At 46.1% G+C, this 17,613-nt stretch overlaps 1 protein-coding gene across 1 annotated transcript in view; it reads right to left on the minus strand.

Moving 5' to 3' along the window:
- The window catches only part of Rab5c (RAB5C, member RAS oncogene family), a 22,890-nt gene that overhangs the window by 1,202 nt on the left and 4,075 nt on the right, over positions 1 to 17,613 (minus strand). Inside the window, exons 2-6 of the mRNA XM_031354066.1 lie at positions 3,997 to 4,250; positions 2,534 to 2,685; positions 1,757 to 1,879; positions 691 to 784; positions 7 to 66 (exon numbers count right to left, since the gene is read on the minus strand). Of these exons, the coding sequence (XP_031209926.1) occupies positions 7 to 66; positions 691 to 784; positions 1,757 to 1,879; positions 2,534 to 2,685; positions 3,997 to 4,162 (595 nt within the window). The 5' untranslated portion in view covers positions 4,163 to 4,250. The remainder of the gene's footprint in view (positions 1 to 6; positions 67 to 690; positions 785 to 1,756; positions 1,880 to 2,533; positions 2,686 to 3,996; positions 4,251 to 17,613) is intronic.

Raw genomic sequence — 17,613 nt, forward strand, 5'->3', positions numbered from 1 at the left:
CCACACCTCTGTTTCGGCCTGGAGCACCAGCTGCATTCTGGGGCTCATTCTTGGGAAGCTTCTTAGCTGTTTGAAAGAGAAGGGAAATGTATCTTAGGGTCACCTTAACACTCTCTAATCAGCGACAACCAGAATACTGGAGGGCTTGTGTGCCAGGTATACTGTGTCTCCAGAAACTGAAGCAGAGAACTTGCCCAAAACCTGAGTGACAACTGGCATTGCCAGAATTTGAACTCATAGAAGGATTCCTGAGGCAAGTGAGCTAAAGTCCTATGGGGGGAAGAGATGGCAATGGAAAGCTCTGACAAGGGCAGGGAGTATAACATTTAGACTAGTCCAGGCATTAAGTTTTGCATCTAGGAGTCAGCTAGACTGTCAGCTAGATTATATTTATTTTCTTTTATTTTTAAAAATTTTTATTTATAAAAAAATTATTTTATGTATAGGAGCACATTGTCACTGACACACCAGAAGATGGCATCAGATCCAATGACTGTGAGCCACCATTGCTGGGAATTGAACTCACGGCCTCTGGAAGAGCAGCCAGTGCTCTTAACTACTGAGTCATCTCTCCAGCCCAATTTTATCAGTTTAAATGGTGAAATTGCTGTTAGGAAAGATATCCCACATCAGAGACCAGCACACAGGATTCTGCTCTGCTCAGGGGAAGGGCAAGGAGAGGCAATTTACCTATTGCCATGAAAATTTCATTCACGTTCATTGCAGTCTTCGCAGACGTCTCCATGAACAGCAAACTGTTGTCATCTGCATAGGCTTGTGCTTCCTGATTCAAGCATGTGAGGAAGAAAGTGGGAGGGGAACATTGGCAGATGGCAGGGGCTAAGACCCAGGATAAAATATTCCCTGGTCTCTGCCCTTATAAAGGGCAAATGCAGGGGTTTCAGGCTTAGGGCTCCCCTGTTCTGGGTTTCCCCCAAACACCCTCCACTCACATGCTACACCTCTCAGTTCACAGATATTGGCAGATCTTAATCAATAGCTTCCCTAGGTCCTCTCTGTCTACTTGCTCTTCAAAATCACCAGGCGAAAGATCCTCTGGAGAGATATCCTGCACTATACTTGCACATCTAGACAAAAGCATGATAATATGTGGACATGGCTGCAGTACTGTCTCTAGTCCTCAGTGGTTACAAACAATCCAGGAGGCCATCAAGTTAGAAACTGGCAAAAGATGAACTGCAGAGTAGGGTGTGGAGGCTCATGACTGTAACCTCAGGAGAAACAAGAGGTTCAGGAGTTCAAGGCCAGCAGCCTGGGCTACATACTACATGAAATACTTCCTGTTCCCCACCCCTACAAACATATGACATTGTAACATACAGTACCTGTGGTACACAGCACACTTCCATCTACTACATAAAGAAAAAGATATGTACATTTTTGGAAAAACCAAAACCTGCGAATTCTGGATAAGAGAGGCTGAGTTTCTAAGATTAAAGACACTAAACTCATTCTCTATGCCTTGTTGGAGTATTTAAAGTTTATATGCATTGATTGCCTAAAAAAATACTGCTTCAGTCTATTTGGCTTACAAAGGAAACGTGCAGAAGCATTCCTTATTCACCCACCTCCCACAACACAAAGACAACTCCTTTCTGGCCTGTGCTTGAGTCCTGAGAGGGCAGCAGATGAGGGCTGCCACCGCCTGCCACTTTTCAGGGCCCAGGCAGCCCAGGGAGGCCTCTGTTACTGAGCCAGTTAGCCCTTTCCCCTTTCCCAAGTTCTGTCATTTTACCTGAAACTCCACAGCTCTCTTGCTGGCCAGGTCTGCTTTATTACCCGCTAGTGCAATGACGATGTTGGGGCTGGCCTGTCTCTGTAACTCCTTCACCCAATTCTTAGCCCGTGCAAACGTATCCTGAGGAGACAGGATCGGAACATCAAAGGAACTGAGGAAATAGTCTACTCAGGATTACTCAGTTGCAAATGCAAACTGGTATAGCCATAGGCATCTGAAACATCACTCTAAAGATTCTCAGGAGAGCGCCCCAGTCAACAGGAAATCTGTCCATATACCAATCCAGAACAGAAGGCTGAGCCATCTAAAATGAGTTTTTTTTTTTGTTTTTTGGTTTTTTTTTTTTTAAGATTTATTTCAGCCAGGCAGTGGTGGCACATGCCTTTAATCCCAGCACTTGAGAGGCAGAAGCAGGCGGATTTCTGAGTTCGAGGCCAGCCTGGTCTACAGAGTGAGTTCCAGGACAGCCAGAGCTACACAGAGAAACCCTGTCTCGAAAAACCAAAAAAAAAAAAAAAAAAAAAACATTTATTTCATCTATGTGAGTATATTGTCAGTATCTTCAGACATACCAGAAGAGGGCACCAGATCTCATTACAGATGGTTGTGAGCCACCATGTGGTTGCTGGGAATTGAACTCAGGACCTCTGGAAGAGCAGCCAGTGCTCTTACCCGCTGAGCCGTTTCTCCAGCCCCCCAATGAGGTTCTTACAGCCCAGTTCTTGGGGAACTTTCAGAAACGGAGGACAAAGAGAAAAGAAGGAGGGTCTTTACTGTGTTGGTGATGTCATAGACCACAATGGCTGCTTGGGCCCCCCGGTAGTACATCGGGGCTAGGCTGTGATATCGCTCTTGGCCAGCTGTGTCCCAGATCTCAAACTTGACCGTTGTATCGTCTAAGCAGACAGTCTGTGTGAGGAAAGCCGCTGCAAGAGAAAAGGTGGTGTCATTAGGCAAGGAAGAACTGGAAACCACCCTGACTTATTCTCTGTTGTTGCTTCTGGCATGTAGAAGCCTGCCTACACAGGGCAGGTGGGGCTTGTGCTCCTGTGTGTTGTCTGGGAAGTGCCTTGCCTGCACTTGAGTCAACTCAGAGCCACCCTGCAAAGCACAGCAGGGGCCAGATAAAGGAGGCATGGGAACCCCCCACCCCATGCCAAGCCTGAAAAGGTAAGCCCTCATTCTCCCTAGCCTTCCTTCCACTGCCCCTCAGAGACCCATTTCAGTTCAGGGGTGACTGTGACCTTCAGTTTCGGGAAGGCATTCATTCTCTCTGGAAAATATACACTGTCACACTGCCAGGCTGTGGTTGGGTGGCTGGCTTCCCAACCACCCCTGCCACCTCCACACACTCCAGCTAGCCACCATCCCCACTGTGACCCAGAATCTGTCCTGTATGGCCAGCCTGTGGTTTGAATACAGATGCCACCTGAGACAGGAATACTGCTGCCTAAAAATCTCCTACCAACCAAGAGAGCAGAGAAAGGACTCTTGGTCCAAGGGTGGCCCTGGCCTCTTGAGGTTCACATTGACTATGGATGTGAGAGGCTGAGGCAAACATGCTTTGAAGGAGAATCCTGGAGCTAGGATAGACAGGTAGATAGGTAGGGTTCCCTATACCCTGGACCCAGCAGATTATGACAGTTCTGTGGGAAGCTGTTTTCCTTGCTGCTGCCCTCCCCCTTCCCAGCCCACTGAGGAGCCTGGGCTGCCAACTCACTTCCCCCTCTCTAGCCCCTGACAGAGCTGAGGAGGCAGTGAGAAGACTGCTGACATGGCCCATTCTGTTTCTAGCTGCCTGGAAATCTCCTACCAACCAAGAGAGCAGAGAAGGATGACTCAAGTCCAAGGGTGGCCCTGGCCTCTTGAGGTTCACATTGACTACGGATGTGAGAGGCTGAGTCCAGATCCTTATTCACATCCTAAATGCTGACCAATGAGGAATCAGGGATACCTTCTGAGCTCCAGAAAGAACAAAGGTCAGCAGCAGAGGACAGGACACACATACTGCCCTGCAGGAAAAAAAGAAAGACCTCACATCCACACAAATAATAAAGAGGCCAGACCAGAGCAGGAAGCCAGTTTTCAATCCCTAGGTAATTCTTAGCACTCTTGCTTTTTGGAATGAAGCATAAAGACTGACTGCTGGATTCAACTCCAGGGCCCATTGACAAAAAAGTGTTCCTAGGCCAGACAGATCCAGTTTCTGCTTGGGCAGCTTTCCTCCAGACACTCACCTCCAATTGTGCTCTCCTGGTACTCGTGGAACTGCCCCTTGACAAAGCGGAGGACCAGGCTGGATTTGCCCACTGCAGACTCGCCCAAGAGGACCAGCTTAAACTGACAGATCTTGTTGCCAGCAGCTGGTCCATTGGGTCGTGCTGCACCTCCTCGACCCGCCATGGCGCGCTGCTCTGTAGTAGTACCAGTGAGTGTGGGGGTGGGGCCAGTGCTTTGCAAAGAGGCACTTAATGGGAAGGGAGGTCTCCAACTGCAGAGAGAAATCAGAAGTAGGGAGTTAGACTGAGGCTGTCAGAGGTGCCGTCCCTGAGGACCTGGGTAAACGTCCAGTCCTTTCCACAGGGTTGAACAGGAAGTCTTCACTAGACTGAACTACACTCTCCTGCAGAGCGCTACCAAGCAAAGTGGCTTCTCAATATTAGGTTCATGGGTCCTGAGCAAAAACTCAAGACTTCCCTCTCTCAAAAACATAAATTCACTTACAAAATCCAGGAGAGGAATACATACCAGCATGAGTCAACAGGCTCACTGGGCTCCACCTTCTTCCCCCCCAAAAAAGGGCCCAAGAAGACAACTAGGATTTAGGTCATCAAACAATAAGATTGCAGTCTAATGCTCACAGCCTACTCTGCACAGGAGCAGTGTGTGGGGAGATGGGTGAAGCACAGCAGGTCCTTGCAGCCAGTTCCTCAGATAAGGTGGTTATGGGCACTCAGAGATCAAGGCCTAGCCAGTTCGAGTTGTTATCAGAATGACCAGGTTTGTACCACACAGTAGAACGACTGACTTTCTTGGCTTTCTGAGGCTGGACTGTGTGTGCTAGAATCAAAGCAATGTTCCCTCGCTCTTCCTCAGCTTCTTTCCCCAGTCTTTTCATTTTAGATGGGCCTGCATTCTCACACACATTAAAAAACAAACCACACAGAAAACCAAACATGCTCTGAGGCCAGAGCTCTGCCCCTAGTCTCTGCTGCCAGCTCTCCCTTTTTAAATAGAGACCTAGCTTCCATTCTCTGCTGGCAGAGGCAGGAGTGACACAAAGAAAGCTTAGGGGGAGGGCGGGAGCGGAGGCAAACATGACACTGAGACCTGCACCCCTGGCAGCTGGTGGTCCAGCTCTGAGTTTACCACTCAGCTTCAGAAACTCAAACTTTTTGGAAGATTCCAAACTGCATAGAAGGATGAATAGCCTCTAGAAGACATATACCAAAAGATAGCTGAACACACACAGGGAAAGCTGACCTGCCCCTGGACAGGAGTATATCCCTTACAGTCCAGGGACAGGAGCATGATGAACAGAGGCCCGTGGGAAGCTCTGTGCCCGTGCAAGAAGCTGACAGCAAAGGGCCTGCTTTGTTTAGCCTCAAATCCTTTTGCACATCCAGAATCTCCCAGCAACTCATTTAAAAAGTGAGCTTCAGGAAGAATGACTCACTAGCCAGGAGCAACGGTTTCCTTTCTGGGCAGCACCAAAGGAAAAAAGCTTTGAAATGGGGGCCACCTCTTCCCCAAAAGTACAAGGAAGGAAGTGGGGGGGGGGATTTGCAATCTTCAATATGATTACTAACCAGAAATGTCATTTAGACATGCCATAGGTAAGATGGTTTCTCATTCACCCTAGACAGGAAAGACAAGGCCTGTGCAGTTTCATCGGGAGAGTTTCCTCACAATGTCCATGCATGTTATAGGAACTCAAGAGTCCTTACCTCAGGAAACCATTCTGAAAGACAGAGCTAGCACTCATGGAGAACCGCACTAATATCTCTTGAGCTTTAACATAACCTTGCATTTTTATAGATATAACTTGACAGTATTAAGTGCCTAGGTCAAGGCCATTCAGTATACAAGAGACCAAGCCAGGCTGCAACTTGGCTTCCTACACACAAGCTCATTGATTATCAGGCTGTTCTCCCTGCTGGGGAAGAACAATGAGGGCCACGCCCACCCTTGGTGTGTTTGGTTTTGAGTGGCTGCAGCAGTTCCGCTGGCTCAGCAAGGTCTGGACCTGGCAAAAGTGACCCTGATACACAATGGAATTTACAAGTTGGTGATTACCCCGAGTGCACATGACATAGGGCAAAGACTTCAACTCAAGCACAAGAGAAGTATGAAGGAGTGGGGCAGGGGAACAGACAAGCAAAACCCTGGTTGCAAGAAACCACAGCAGTTGTGGAAGAAAGACAATTACTGGCACAGGCAGCAATCTTCCCTCACCTACAAGCCGAGATGAACAGAGGCAGCCAAATGTTGTCCCTACCAAACCCACAGCCCTGTAAACCTACCCAGATAAAAATGTGATCTGCTTCTTCTCATTCTTCTTCTTTTTTTAAGTCAGAAAGGGAGAAAATGAGTTCTCACCAACAATTCTCAGCCTTCCCTGTATGTCAAAGCCATCTGTGGGACTAGCCAGGAGCACTCATCCAGGCTCACAACAGAGCCAGCCAACTATCTACAAGTACCACTAAAACTAAAATACAAACAGGGCTTGAGCAGCTAGCACGAAGCAAACAAAGCACACTTTGGGGTGCCATGAGTGTGACTGTCTCACCCAATTCCTGTGTTACCTCACACAAGGCACTTGAGTTAAGTCAAACCAGGACAATAGTGATGGGGCGTATCAGGGTTAACAGCAGTGTCTGCCCAGAGTGCAGCACCTTCTCCACAGACTTGGTAAGCAGGCCCTGGCTTTGCTAGTACACAGAGCAAGTTGTACCCAGTTGGACTAAACTGGCTGCTGAAAGTCCTTCCTTATCCATGGCCCTGCCTTCAGAAAGCCCTAGGCAGGTGCTCACAGCCCTTTTTATGGTCTGCTGCCTCAAGGCTTTCCTGGCCCCAAGAAGGGATCACATGAGCAGAAGTGTCTGACCTTTTCAGCCAATAAAGCACTAAGCAAGACAATTTTTGTCATGAAGTAATGCAGCGATAAGAGCATGTATGAAACAGGTGAAGGGCACATCCAGGTTCCCAGGAAGGCTTACACCTTCTACTCCTAAGGCTAGAAAACCAGAAGATATACCCCTGGTAGGTGGTAAAAGTGAATTAATTCATGTATCAAGTTGTCCTGCCTCCTGGTATGAGTGTATATGGCATATGTGTGGTGCATGTGTGTATGTACATGTGGCATATATATTGATATGTGTGTGTGTAGCATGTGTATGTGACATATGTATACCCATGCATGGTGTATGTGGGTGTGATATATGTATATGTGTGTGTAACAGGCTATTTTCCTCCCAGCTCCAACTAAGTTCCCTGGGATAACAACCCAAGACTCAAAATATATTTACAAATACCTAGGCCATATAGCTAATAACGTAAAATAACTCATTTATACTAATCTACATTCTGCCACATGCCTGGTTATCTCTACTCAAGGACCAAATATCTATCCTCCTCATATCTTCTCTGGTGATTCTTCCCATGCCAGGTTCTGTCCCAGAATTCTTTCTGCCTACTGGATGCCCCACCTTCTATTCTATCCTTTCCTATGAGCCATAGGCTTTTTTTTAATTGACAGATGCACCCATATAATACACAAGATATTCTCTCTACATGTGCATGTGGTGTGTGTATGTATGGTATATGTATGTACAGTGTATGTATATGTATGCATGGTGTATGTGTATGGGTGTATGTAGTGTATGTATGCATGTATAGGCATAATGTTTTTGTGCACTGTGTAAAGGTTATCCTTGGGTTGTTCTCTGCTCTCATATCTTGTTTCAATCTAAACACAGCACTGTAATGCTTAGGTCCAGAATCTGTCTAAAATTTGTGTAAACAATTCTTAAAATTTAGTCTCTGCTTTGTCAATAAATGCTGATCACCCAACAGTTGGGCAAAAGAGAATAGAGCAGAAACTTTCACCAGCCAAGGGAAGAGAGAGGGAAGGAAGAGTTTTGGAGTTTTGGGAGAAAAGGAAGGGGTCCGAGAAGACACTATGGGAAGAAACATCTAAAGCAGAGAGCTAAAACTCCGAGCACTAACTGGGATCATGGCTGGTAGGTAGCCAGAGTTGCATAGGAGTTATAAATCAATATTACCCAGCTATTGAAATATAGCCTGAAATAGATCCTGGTTTCTCTGTATGGTTTTTGAAGACTAGCAATGGTAAAGAATTCAGCTGCCAGATTAATTCACTGTTAACATTTATTAAGTTAATTAATTTTACTTAATTAATGTGTGTAGTATATGTATGCATGTGTGGTGTACATATATGTATACAAGAAATCCTCCTGAACTAGTAGCAAAGATATTCCATATTTTAAATCAAGTAGCAGAATAAGTTTAAGTTGTTTGGAGTCAAAAAATCAAGTCCTTAAGAGCTAGTTACCATCAAAATTGCCTGTAGGAAACAGGATGAGTTAACAATCTTTTCCCCTGAATGTTTGGCAATGGTGGAACTTCAGGCCCATGACAAAGGATTCCTTCAAGACCCACTTCCCAAATCTGCAATAAGAATCCTGGCTCGGGCTGGAGAGATGGCTCAGTGGTTAAGAGCACTGACTGCTCTTCTGAAGGTCCTAAGTTCAAATCCCAGCAACCACATGGTGGTTCACGACCATCAGTATAGCTATGGTGCACTCATATACATTAAATAAATAAATCTTAAAAAAAAAAAAATCCTGGCTCATTCACTGACCACCAAGAGTGAGGACCAGCCCCAACATCATGCCTTTCATGGAAAGGGAAGCATGTGGAAGGATTTGGGGACATCCTATTTAGTGTGTCTTTTCCCAACAGCACACACAAAAGGGCAGAAGCCCAGGGCCGTGGATACTACAGCTCTGTGCACAGGCTAAGAGTGGACAAGACAGGACAATCAGGACATTGCTCTTCATTGTGCTGAGTTGCCTGTCACTCTGGGTGCCACAGATTTGTGGCCCCTTTTCTCATCAGAATCTACATTTGACCATCTACATCAGAATCTCTAGAGGTAGAGTCTAGAACTCAAGGCTTTATAAGTTCCTCAGAGGCAGAGACAGGGGGAGCTCTGAAAGGTTAGAGACCAGCTAGAACCTGTGTGTGTAACAGGCCATTTTCTTCCCAGCCTCAACCAAGACCCTGTCTCTCTATTAGTTTTTTTTTTTCTCGAGACAGGGTTTCTCTGTGTAGCCCTAGCTGTCCTGGAACTCACTCTGTAGACCAGGCTGGCCTCGAACTCAGAAATCCACCTGCCTCTGCCTCCCAAGTGCTGGGATTAAAGGTGTGCACCATCAGTGCTCAGCATGACTCTGTCTCAAATAAACAAACAGAAGTAGCTGACTGAACACACTTGAGCTCCTGCTGAGAAGGGAAGGCAGACAACTCCATACTGTGTACAGATGACCAACCATTGAGCGGGGTAGGGCCTCACTTTTCTAAGCTGAAGCCTTCAAGACACCAAGTGCTGCGGCAACGTCATCCCTCCTCAGTCCCTTCAAGTCCTTCCTGGTAAAAGGTCTAGCAATTCCAGCTGGTGGGTGTCTCTGGTGCTTCCTGTTTGCTTTAGAGACTTCCTCTAGCTCAGAGAGCACAGCCTGAATAGGGAGCAGATTAGAGAAACCAGACTGTAGGCCAAAGGGTGGGTGGAGATGCAGTCCCCTCAAGTTAGCTGCTGAGGAGGGGTGGGGACAGAACTAACAACTAAGTGGCTCTGCCCAACACTCTAGGGAGGTAGTCTAGCCAGAGACTTGAGCTTGAGAAGGTAGAGCCACTTCCTGAAACTTTCTAATTTAAGAGAATGGTGCACTGGCCTGAGCAGAAGTCATTAGGTTCAAAGGCTAAGGGGGCTGGCATCAAAGGGAAGCCGAACAGAGCCAAGGATTGATACAGAGGCCTCAGGGCACCGGGAAACTATTGCTAAGACACTCTGGGGCCCAGGGCAGTCTGGCAGAAGTGCTAAATTGCAAACCTAGAGACAACAGCAGCAGCCTGGAGTCTCCTAACCTGCCCTGACCTCAGCAAGATCAGGTTAGGGTTCAGAGAGGGGTACTGGGCCCAGCTTTGGTCAGCTGGTTAGTTCTGTGACCTTGGCCAAGTTATACAAATGGTCATTCTCAGCTTCAGTTCCTTATCTACAAATGTATTATTTAATGTTAACTGCATTGGGTTACTGTAAAAGTTAAGTAAACATGGAGTATCCAACATAGAATTAAGAGGAAGGTAAGGTTCCAAGTGACATGCTTATTAAACTACAGGCTAGTTACTTAATTAACTCTGACTCCTTGGTTGCCGGAACTTAAAGGGCCATATAGTCCTAACTATGTCAATTACAGAGGTAAGGTGTGGTGACTTTCCCAGGGATACACAGCAAGCTGATGGCAGAGCCCAAAGCCAGGTAACTTAGGGAAGGTTCCCTATCAGAGATGAAAGAAAAACCAAAATTATCAACACAGTCACATCTCCTAAGGTTAACAAGTTAAAGAGCTGGTTTTCTTTTTCCTTCCTTCCTTTCATTTTGTTTTTCCAAGACAGGGTTTCTCTGTGTAGCTCTAGCTGTCCTAGAACTCACTCTTTAGACCAGGCTGGCCTTGAATTCAGAGATCTACTTGCCTCTGCCTCCTGAGTGCTGGGATTAAAGACTGCCCAGTAGGAGTTGTTTTTCAATGTTTTTTCAATTTATTTATTGTGGATGTGTATATGTACCATCAAATGTATATAGAGGTCAGAGAACAATTTTCAGGAGTGGGTTCTGGGGACCAAACTCAGGCCATCAGACTTGGTAACAAGATGTTGAGCCATCTTCACAGCCCCTAAGGATGCTTCAACAAAACAATAGCTTTTAGCAGGAAACACTTTTAAATTAGTTAAAATTTTAGCTAATGGTAAACTTAACTAAACACACAAACTTCTTTGTATCTGAAAGTTACAAGTTAATTAACAAAATACTTATGGCATGGAATTTGCATAAAACAATGAAAAACTAAAGATTAGAAATGGGCGTAGTGACAGACACTGTTAATCCTTGCACTTAGAAGGCAGAGGTGAGTGGGTTTCTATGAATTTGAGGCCAGTCTCATCTACATAGTGAATTCCAGGACTACATATTAAAACCAAAATAAAAAACAAAACAAAATACATACTGAACCAATTATCTTTCTTGTTTCTAAGCCATTTTTATCTTTCTCTAGTAAGACTCAGAACAATACGACAAAAAAAAAAAAAGATGTTGCCTAAATTGGGAAACAATCAAGAAAACAAAGATACCCAAATGTTAATAAGGGACAGGATGAGTCTTTATATAAAAATATGATTTGTTCAATGTATGTTAAACCCATGTTTATTGCTTAGATTTACTTAACTATGGGCTAAAGAATTGTGAAACAGTTTAAATATTCCCAAAAGCAAGAAGCCAACATGTTTTTAATGAGCAGAAAGAGGTTACAGTGGTGTAGTACTCGATAATCCCACCAACTAAGCTTATCTGAAGGAGGAATGTTTGGGGGTCAGGAAAGGAGAACTGAATAGGGTAGCAGGACTTTGGTAGTACAGTACTCAGGACCATGTCTTACCAGCAGAGCAAAAACTTGGCCCTGGAGCCAGGTACTCTAAAGCCCAGGCTGAGCTCTGGGAAGGACTTTAATGGAAAGCCATTAAGCAGCTGATTATGGAGAAGATGCAGGAAATAAAGGGGCTTCCTTTACACAGTTACAGTAGATGACCTGGAACCATGTGAGCAGCCTAGAGGCATGCTCAGAGTCAGCTAGGTTCCCTGCCACTACAACAGACAGAACTTGCCTCAAACCACTCATGTCACTGGCCTGAGATTAGCCTCAAGGCATTCCCAATCTAAAAAAGACCACAGTGAAGCCTCATGGAATCCCTCAGAGCCCCAACTCTGCCAACTCTCTAAAGGGGGTTGAAATTCTGGAAACATCACTGGGTAGCCAAGCTAAACATTTTGTCAGGAACAACAAGAGAGTATGGTGAACTCCTGAATCCCTTTCCCTCATGTGCTGAGTAGTACTAAGGACAGATGCCAAGACAAGTCAGATAGTGGCCATCTCTTAGGAGACAGACCCCAGCTTCTAGAGTTCTGTCCTAGAAATAGTAAGAAATCCTCTGAAAACTGGCAAGATGGCTTAGTGGGTAAAGGTTCTTGCCACCAAGACTGACACTCAGAAATTGATCCCCAGGACCCACAGGGTAGAAGAAAGCCAACTCCTGCAAGTTGTCTAATGACCTCCACATGCACATATATGTGGGTGGGTGGGCACGCGCACAAATATAAGATTTAAAAATAACAGAAAGAAGAAATTCTTCCCTGTTAAGCTGCTTTCTCAGCTCTCTACCACAAATGGGTCATGGAGGCCATAGGGGGAAGCAGAGTCAGCGCACTAACTTTCAGGCAAAGATGGAAACCTCCAGTGACTTCCTCTCTTCAGTCAACCCACGTGCCTCACTCCACATCTGCTGTTCCAGGATGGAGCACAGGTTTTCTGGATGGCAGGTAAGACAGAGGTGAGATTCCCATTAGCCTACAACCTCTTACTACTCTGTATTAAATTCCAGCTTGGTTTTGGGATTTTTGGTTGGTTTTGAATGTTTTCATGTTTTTAGAGACAGAGTTTTACTGACCTGGAGCTTGGAATCCTCCTGATTCAACCTCCCAAGAACTGGGGTCACAGGTGTGTACCACCACGCTGGTTTTCTGTGTCTGTTTTGTTTGTGCAGTTATAAACTTACTAGGCTGTTACTAGCTGGAATCTCCTCAATGCAGGGCTTGTCTCCCTCTCAGTCTCAGGAGGAGCTCTACAGAGGCCAGGAGTATGAGCCAAGACAGCTGCCACTTCTATTGCAGGACTCCAAGAACCTCTCCTCAAGTCAGGATCATCATCAGCACCTGTTCTCTCAGGCTCTCACTCCAACTGACACTTCTCACAAATCCTTCCTGTCTCCACAAACAACCAACAGAAAAAAAGCAGCTTAAATCACTGCCCTCTTTGCTTCACCCTTAGCTCCCAGGCAGTGAGAAAAGGCGCGGCAGGGTCTATCGAAGGGGAGAGCAGGGGTGTCAGACAGCAGTAAGCCAGATTCCTCCTGCCCAGACAGCACATGCACACTGTGGTCAGAAGCTGCCCAGCTAACAAGAACAAGGTGAAAAGTTCTCACAGTGAGATCTGAGGGACAAGGGCTCTTAAAGCCAGAGAACAGTATTTCAGACAAACTTTCTTTCTTAAAATATATGATTGTATCAGCTGAAGATAGGGTCCGTTTATTGTTTATCAGACAATAAACGGGTACAAACAACGTTTCAATAAATTAGCCACACTTCTGCTTCCAGAGTCCCACATTCTACAAGGACTACTGCAGGTGACAACAGGAGACCTTGAGACCTTGAGACAACAGGAGCTTGAGAGTTGAGAATGAGAAGAAAAGTGGTGGGCTGGTGAGACAGCTCAGCGGTTAAGAGCACTGGCTGTTCTTCTGAAGGTCCTGAGTTCAAATCTCAGCAACCACATGGTGGCTCACAACCATCTATAATGAGATCTGACACCCTCTTCTGGTGTGTCTGGTGAAGACAGCTACAGGGTACTTACATATAATAACAAATAAATCTTAGAGAAAGAGGGAGAGAGAGAAAAAACAACTGGACCCAGGGTATTGTCACAGGTAAAGGATTGCATTACAGAATCCCAAAGGCTGACTGTAATGTAGTTTTCCTGTGATTTAAGCTTGAGCCTGGTATAAGGTCATAAATACTGTGACCATGTGATACAGGCCAGGCTGCCTAAGTGTGGCAAATAAATGGGGATAGCGAGAGTTCACATCAACTGCCATCTTCCAGCTGACTTGACCCTACCACAAGAGCACTCCAGGCCATCGAGGGGAAGCCTAACAGATTTCCTGACAGAACTCTCAGGTCCTGGAGTGACCTGCAGCTGAATCATTTCTTCCCTTTCCTGAAAGGCTTTGCAATGGAAGCAAGGGAACAAGGTCTTCAAGATGCCTTTCATATCTTTGTTTTTTATTTAACTTAAGAGTCAGGTGCATGGTGGAGTTAAGTCAGACTAATAGCAAGTCCTACGGCCATTACTTCTGTTAGCCTCCTGTTGTGACCCTGAACGTATCTGAGCCTGTAAGAAAGAGAGTAGCACCTTCATCCAGGGCTGCTAGGAGGAGGACGCAGAAGGAAAAAAGTCCCTAGAAACACTCAGCAGCCCAAGTGGGCCCGGGTAAGCCCCACCTTCAAGCCCCAGGAAGCAAGTGGAGCCTGAATCCACCACTCCTACCCCTGTGCCCAGGCACCTTTCACCTCATCTTCCTAGGACCTCATCTCCGATGCCCCTTATTTGAAAGAGGAAGCCTTTCACTAGTTTCCTGGAACGAGGGCTGCTTTCCTAGAAGACTCACGATGTTCTGTCAATAGCCCCAACTTTGAATTCTCTGGAGAGGTGTCTTGATGCCACTGATGGAATGAACTATCACTATCCAGTAAATCCTCCTCTACTAAAACCTATCATGATTCTTTCAAGAATAACAAAAAGGGGTGACTCTTTGAGAAGCCCACACCCATGCTCTGGGTATATTTTAATCCTCATCCTTAAGTCTATATTAAAATACTTTAACAAATCTTGGCTCTGCTTCATTAAGTTTGAGAAAAAGTAAAGATAAGAGAAGTCCTATAACATGAGGCATCTTGAAGACCTCCTTCCCTTGCTTGCATTTCAAAGCCTCTCAGGAAGGGGAAGGAGTGATTCAGCTGGGGGGTGGGGAGGGTGGAGGGTGGGAGAACAGGGCAGCTGATGACAAAACCAGAGTTGAGTTCCTTTTAAAAATCAGGCTGCAGTTGTTAGAGGTTTGCAAATTGGCATCATTCATGGCCACAGAGTCTGAGCAGCTCAGACAGCAACATGGTGACTAGGAGAATATCCTGAGTGAGGGAGGGTGAGGGAGGCTGAGGGAGGCTGAGGGAGGCCTCGCCCAGCCTCAAGCCTGAGGTGCTTCTGACAGAGCCACCTGAAAGGGACACACACACACCTAAGAATAGAGACAAAGGGTTTAAGTTACATATTTTTAGAGGGTGACTGCCCAACAAAAGGATTTAAGCTAGTCAATGATTCAGGATCACAGCTCCAAGTGATAGTCTGCCTTGAGCCTGCCTAGAGCCACAAAGGCTACAACACAAGCCTTCCTGAAGGAGAGGTCTGGTTATGAATGGCAGTAAAAGACTCGTGACTAGACCACCTGGGATTTCACATGGACTCTCAGCCCAAAGTCCAGAAAGGTTTGACTAGAGAACTCCATATCCAAACCAGACAATGATTACAGCCCGTGCCTCTCCACACTTGAGTAAACTCCAGAGTAGACACCAACTGTGACCACTGTTTAGCTCAGATGCAGTATCAGGCAGGTGGGGACTGTGAATTGGTGAACAGAGGACAGCAATCTGCTGCAAGGACCAGGTGCTAGGACTGGAGGGGTTCTCACCATGTGCTGGCTCTGCTTCATCACCCAGATATGGGGAGCACCAACCACCACCAAAAGGGACAACCTGAATTCATGCCGGTAACTCCAGATCAGGGCACTGGAGAGAAAATGTTTGCTAAACAGGTCTTGGAAGGGTAGCTGATTCCAGGGCCTGGGCAGGAAATACACAAAGTAAGGAAATGCTCAAAAAACAAAATCAGAATAACTTCACAATGATGGGTAAGTCAAAGGGAGCTCAAAAACCAGCCTATGGTCAAAGATGAAACAATGTGAGGAAAAACCATAGACTACACACTAAAGTGTAAAATTAGGTACCTGTGAGCCAATATCAACAGATGAATAATTAAATAAATGAGAGGGAATAAGCAGATCACTTGTATCAAGGGCCTTAATAATTCACGTAACTACTCCAAGAGAGGGTCCTGATCAGTCACTCTTTGGTGTAGGCTACACATGACAGTCTTCCAAAGAGAACAAATGTAGTCAGGCTGCCAGTGACAGTCATAGATCACACTGATTTATGCAGGCCTTCATACAATGGAATACAAATGGTATTTTTAAATCTCCCCACTAACCCATATCACTCCTAACCCGAGACTACTTCTACTCAATGAGAAAAATGTCTGGCATCACACAAAGTATCTGGCTGGTGACCTCAAGACCATCAAGGTAAGCTGCTCACCTAGAGTAGTCTGAGGAGATGTGACAGCAGCAGAGACAGGACAATCAGGTGGGTGTCATCCACAGGAATGTGAGTGGAGTACTGACTTTCATGCATCGACACTAATGTAACATGCTACCAAGGGGAACAGGGTCTGGGGCTTGTGCAGAAACTGTACTACCCTCAGAATTCCTCTATGACTCTTCTGAAAAGTTCACTTAAAGGAAAAAAGGGTGGCGTGGTGTGGGGCAGGGGCTCATGCTGAGACAAGCTCTTGAGGATGAGTTAACCAACCTGAGAGGGAGCAGGGAGAAGAAGGGCTGTGAGGGAGGGAGCACACCCTACACAGCAGCTAAGACTAGAGCAGGGAATTAAAGGCCACAGCAGTAGGATGCTGAGGGGAGGTTGCCCTCACTGCTGCTTTTCCTTTTCCTTTTCTTTTGGTGAGAATAGAACTGGAGCCTTGAAAATGCAAGGCATGCACCCTTGTATTGAACTCTTAACTCCAGAACGTCGAGTGCTTACAACCAATGTCACCCTGTGCAAAACTAGCACCCACTGACCAGAGTCAAACTCACATTGCTAAGTGCTGCCTGGTGGGTACTGTCTCATCACACACAACTGCAGAAAGTACAGACTATTCTGTCCTGGTATCAGATTCTCTCATTCTGCAGAAGCAGATGGGGTGGGGGGCATTCTGTAGCCAGTCAGAGACATGTCCATCTTCTCCTACTAAAGTCTTCACAGGAAATTGAGATTTGGAGAGCTCTACCCTCTGGAAATTTGATTGTAGCCTGCCTGACCTGCATTATCCGTCTGGTATCAGCTACTCTACTTACCTATGCTCTGGTGTCCATGTGTGAGCAGCTCGGAGAGAGGGCTCGGGCTGGCAGTGAGCTAGGGCTGGGTTCGGATCCCAGCTTTGACAGGGGAGTGTTAAGGAGGCCAGCAGGCAGGTGCTTTAGGTTCCATGTCCCTGCTTATCCTTCAGCAGCTGCAATGAGGGGCCTACAACATGACTATATCTGTGGCCTGAGGTGCTCATCTATCTGAGATAGAACAAGCAGGGAGCCAGCATGGAGAAGCAAGATCATGCACAGAGAAAGAAAGGAGCCAGTATTTCCTCAGGCTAATGAGAAGCTTCACCAAGAAAGTGATGTGTGCTGGGCAGTGGTGGCACACCTTTAATCCCAGCACTTGGGAGGCAGAGGCAGGCAGATTTCTGAGTTCAAGGCCAGCCTGGTCTACAGAGTGAGTTCCAGGACAGCCAGGGCTATACAGAGAAACCCTGTCTCAAAAAAACAAAACCAACCAAACAAAAAACAAACAAACAAAAAACCCCAACCAAACAAAAAAGGTACATTAGTGGGAATGGTAGTGCATGCCTTAAGTACCAACCTTGGAGGCAGAGGCAGGTGGATCAATATTAGTTCAAGGCCAGTCTGGTCTTCATAGTAAATTTCAGGATAACCAGAGCTAAGTAGAAAAAAAAACCTGCCTCAAAAATAAAGAAATAGGGGCTGGTGAGATGGCTCAGCGG

Source organism: Mastomys coucha, unplaced genomic scaffold (assembly GCF_008632895.1).
Source record: "Mastomys coucha isolate ucsf_1 unplaced genomic scaffold, UCSF_Mcou_1 pScaffold5, whole genome shotgun sequence".
NCBI classification, from domain to species: domain Eukaryota; kingdom Metazoa; phylum Chordata; class Mammalia; order Rodentia; family Muridae; genus Mastomys; species Mastomys coucha.